Source organism: Equus quagga, unplaced genomic scaffold (assembly GCF_021613505.1).
Source record: "Equus quagga isolate Etosha38 unplaced genomic scaffold, UCLA_HA_Equagga_1.0 HiC_scaffold_7213_RagTag, whole genome shotgun sequence".
NCBI classification, from domain to species: domain Eukaryota; kingdom Metazoa; phylum Chordata; class Mammalia; order Perissodactyla; family Equidae; genus Equus; species Equus quagga.
This window is the reverse complement of record NW_025794486.1, coordinates 2,714-7,478: the sequence shown is the minus strand read 5'-3', so window position 1 is coordinate 7,478 and position 4,765 is coordinate 2,714. Positions and strand designations below refer to the sequence as shown.

The window sequence follows — 4,765 nt, the reverse complement described above, 5'->3', positions numbered from 1 at the left end:
GGAGATGACCTGAGGACTTAGTTACAAGGTGTGGGTGAGCCACAGGGCGAGTGTGGTACCTGCCGGGCTAGAAGGACCAGCACTGTCACCTCCCAGGGTGAAGGAATTGGACCCAGGAGGAGCAGTGACACTTGATCAATGCCCGAAGCTGGTCCTCGGAATTGGCAAGGGGGGCGGGAAAGGGAGCGCCCTCTCCCTCTGAGGCCGCATCCCCCCAGTCCGGCCACAGGGTGGTCAGTGAGCTCCCGGGGGTTCCAGCGGAACTGGAAAGAAGAGGAGCTCAGCGCGGCTGACCTCGTGCTTCTCTCACTGAGAGTTCAGTGGACGTTTGAAGAGTTTTTGTGCATTGTCTGTTGAGGTCTTTCCCATCTCCTATAGGAATTCTCCTCCTTTTCTCCCCTCTCTTCAGAGTTCTTTATGCATGAGCAGCGTTAACCCTTCCTTTATAAGCTGCGATATGTTCTCCAAGTTTGTCATTTTTCTTTGACTTGGTGGTGGTCTTTGCCATGCAAAAGTTCTTCTTCCCCCTTGGTGTATAGGTGCGTCCATGGCTCTTCTATCGTAACTGGATTCTGAGTCAGAGATGACAAGCCTGCCCCACAGCCAGGTTCTAGAGGAATTCCCCCTTTCCTCTGGAATGCTAGAGTCTTCTTCTGGCCCTTGCGTGCTGGAGCCGCATCCCTCTTCTCTGAGGATAGAAAGGTGAAGTGAGGCCGCCTCCAGGCAGCTCGATTACTCCACCTCATAATGAGACGGCTCACCCACGTCCGCCGTGGTCTCCAGGCCACATCAGTGCCGTGTGCCCCTATCTGGTCTAACACGCATCTGACCTCATCTGGACCAGCGGACCCTGAGTTCTGGAGGCACCGTGTCTGAGGGCAACTAGAGAGTGGAGTGTGGCAGGTGAGCTCCTCTCCAGCTGGTAAGGACCCGGGCCCTTCATCTGACCACCCCCAGTGGCCCTCTGGCGAGTTCCCAGAACCGGGAGAAAAGCCCTGTGGAAGAGAGAGCAGCCACAGCAGCCCTGAGGTGGTCCCCGCAGCAAGGGGCCGGGCCAGAGGATGAAGGCGTCCATGTGGGTCAGCGCCTGGTATGGAGAGAACCTGGGCATCACACAGTACAGCACAGCACAGCGGGCCTGTTCAGCCAGCAGGTGTGCAGGGCTTGCAGACCCCTCAGGCTTTGGGAAAATGACTTCCCTGAGAATTCCGGGTGAGGGTAAGAGACTCTGGTGAGGGCGGCTGAGAAAGGACGGGGTGGGCCAGGGACAGGACCCTGCCCACCTAGAGGTCTTCTCTCTGCCTGGAGAGCTTGAGAATTAGGGTCTGTGACTCTCGTGGTGGGCGGCCTATGTCAGTGTCTTCTGGGCATTTACATCAACCCAGGTCCCCGGGAGACAGATGGCACTCTGACAGGGGTGATCTGAGGAGCCCTTATAAAGGGGCCACTCACAAGCCTGTGGAATCGCACGGGGTGGTGCAGAGCCCCAGGGTGGCCATAAGGGGAGCATTTAGGAGCCTGGCTCAAAGGGCTACCTGGCGGGGAAGTTGCCAGAACGGCCAGAAACGTCCTGTAGAAGGGAGGGCACCAGCAGGAGCCCCCGAGGTGGTCCCGGCAGCGAGGGGCTCAGAGCCACAGGGGGAGGGCATCCACACAGGTCAGGGCCCAGGGCAGGGCGCAGCCCAGAGGCTGGGCCAGGGTGGCAGACGGAAGAGCCCCAGCACAGGGTCTGTCCCCCAACAGCACTGCCCAGTGCCCACAACCGGGCTCTGGTTCACCATCTGACGCGGGGTGTTTGTATGCAGGTGAAACGCCCACCACACACATCGAACCACTGAAGTGCACAGTGCGGTGGCATTCAGTGCCCCCACAACGCTGTGCAGCCCTCACCTCTCTAGTCTCTAACGTCTGTCTTCACCCCAGGAACACAGCCCAGCCCATGAGGCTGCCACTCTTACCTGGTGGTGAGACCTGCCTCCATGGGGGTCTCCCTGGCTGCTGTCCCTGCTGATTCCTGCTCCCCTCCTGCAGGCATGGGCCGTGGGTCCCTCTCAGCATCCCAGATGGCACCACCCCACCTGCCTTTCACCAGAAGGCCCCAGGTGGAAAACATATTGCGTCTTCATTTCAATGCATAAGTGCCCGACTGTGTGTGCAGGACTAAGAGGATGTTAGGCAGTTTTTATTCTCATCGCTCCCAGAAACAGAACAGGATGCCCACAGCCCAGTCTTCAGAGTCCTCTTATCGCCGCTCTCAAAGCTCTGCTCACGGTCTGCTCCGACCCTTCTGCTCTTCACGCCGTCACGGCCTGGAGAGCCCGGTCCTTCAGCTGCGGACCTGGCACAGATACCAGTCGCCACCAGCAGAGGGAAAGCAGAGTTCAGGAACGTCAGACCGACTTTGCCCTCAGGAATGCACTTTCTGCTGTGATGCAGAACCAGAGACATTTCACTGAATAGGCTGTACTCTTAGAACATATGGGGCACACTTTTTCATTGCACTCAGCAACAGGCAGCGTCCTGCTGGGGACAGAAGTGGTACTAAACGGACGTGCTCTTGCCGGATGCTGGGGTTCGGAGCCACGCCGCTCAGCAGACAAGCCCAGAGGGCCTCCAGGCTGACGGCGCTCTGGGCAGCTCCAGCCACTCTGCACGAGCACCTAGTGACCCGGGAACTCCCTGCCTCTCCCACACGCATCTGGGCATCTCTACCGGGTGTAAAGTGTGTGACTGTCGGAGTGCATCTGAAAGTGATGCTCCAGAATCACAGCTACTCAGATTCTTTCATTTTATGGGGGAAACCGAGGCCTGGAGACACGACACAGAGGCAAGGGGACAGCATGTGGAGCCACGGTTAGAACACAGGCTCCTGGAATCCTGGGTCTACTGCCCACTTGCTGTGACCCTGGCCAGACCCCTGGGCTTGGCTCCTCAGGTGGGAGGGTCTCGGCCAGCTCAGGTCAGCACACGGCCCAGGAGGGGCTCCAACCGGACAGCTGTCACCTGCCTCTGAAAGCCCTTTTACAGATGTCACCCTCACCTCTGGACTCCTCTATACTGTGATTATGCTTTTAGATGAAGAAAAAAAACCCAAAACAGGAAACTTGTAAACATTAAAATATATAGAATTGAGAACAATAAGCACTCTTTGAAAGTAATGTGGTTAAGATTATTGATTGAAAGGACAAAAATGAACACAATGAAATTTAGAAATACAGACAGAGGGCACGTAGCACCCCCTCCACCCCATGTGGCACAGCGTAGAGACGACACTCATTTATGATCCCAGAGACACGTCCTCAGAGGACGGAGACCCACATGGAACACGGGATCTGTTCAAGCTCAGGAGCTAGAAATACGACAGCTCGTCGTGCCTGGCTTTGTTGGTCTGATAGCTGGACAAGGCCGGGGGCTTGTTTTCGTGTGGGAGGCTTTTAAACACTCGAATGTGCACGAAGTCGTCATCGCCAACCTGAACCTGGAAGGAGAGAGTGGAGTGAGGGGGCAGGTGCAGCCTCTGACCCCAGCTCCCCTGTGGACCGGACTGTGTGAGAAAGGCCTGGATGTGGGGGAGCCATGTCCCTTCAGGTCATCAGTGACGGGGCTGATGACATTCCCCTCTCCTTCCTTCAAGTGCACCAGACGCCCTGGTTACCCCAGCGACACCCTTGCACCCCACACTCACTCCATCAGAGCCATCACTTCCCCAAGAGGCTCGGTCCTCTCTCCAAGGAGGCTGGCGTGTGCACACACAGGCACACACACACGTAGACACATTCGTTCTAGAGGCCACAAACCCCTGAAGCAGGGGCTGGCCAGGATCCCCCTTTAAGCACTCCTGAGATGGCACCTATGAGCCCATGCCACCCACTTCTGCACGAGCACCCATCAGGCCAGACCCCCCACGGGGCAGACACCCCACCTTGATGAAGTGGTTTGTCCCCGCGACCACCTGGCTCCGGAACTCCACAGCCTTAAAAATAGGGAACTTCTTATTTTCCTTCTCCTCCAGCTGTGACCTCACCTGGGGAAGGGGAGAGAATGGAAAAATCGAGATGCCGCTGCTCCTGCCACAGCAACTCACACAAGACCTCGTGTCTGACGTTTGTCTTACAAACCGCATTCCGATGCCGCCCTGCACAGACGTTCTGTGACGCGACGTGTCTCTATCACGGAGGGGACGCGGTACACTCAGCCCCGACGCCGACGTTCAGGAAGCGACGCCTCACTTCTCCCCAGGTTCAGCGACACCACCGCTGCGCCTCCTTGCCCTCCCTTTTCTAGGCCTGGGAGATCTTTCTATTTTCATCCTCACAACGCCATGTACAACTTTATGCCCTGTTCTTTCTACCTGACATGCCACCGGTTCAGGGATGTTTATAATTTTCAAATTACTGTTTTAAAGTTGAAAACTAGGAAATGGTAAAATTTAAACTAAACGTAGTCTTCCATCTTACGGACGTGCCTTAATTCCCTGCACTCTCCCCTCTGCCCGCTCCGTCGGTCCTCTCTTCCCCTCCAGCAGATAAGGCTGCAGACCTGTGCGTGCAGGTGGAAGGGCTTCGCTGCACTGGGAGGGGTTTCTTTGGGATGCAGGCCCTTGGGCAGAGGCTGCGCCTGATCTTTGGTGTCAGTCACTGTACTTTTGGTTCAGTGCTGTTTTCCAGGGTCTTGGCCTTTCAGGAACAGAGCATCTTTATGGGGGAAGGAGAGACCTGTTTTTTCATTTAAAATCTCACCTGATTTGAAAGGGTTCTGCCTGCTA

The 4,765-nt window shown here is 56.4% G+C and overlaps 1 protein-coding gene across 1 annotated transcript in view; it reads right to left on the bottom strand.

Annotated features, from left to right (window-relative positions):
• Positions 1 to 3,104: 3,104 nt before the first annotated feature.
• CSTB (cystatin B) overlaps positions 3,105 to 4,765 on the bottom strand; it is a 3,589-nt gene continuing 1,928 nt past the window's right edge. The window contains exons 2-3 of the mRNA XM_046649494.1: positions 3,923 to 4,024; positions 3,105 to 3,478 (exon numbers count right to left, since the gene is read on the bottom strand). Of these exons, the coding sequence (XP_046505450.1) occupies positions 3,350 to 3,478; positions 3,923 to 4,024 (231 nt within the window). The 3' untranslated portion in view covers positions 3,105 to 3,349. The remainder of the gene's footprint in view (positions 3,479 to 3,922; positions 4,025 to 4,765) is intronic.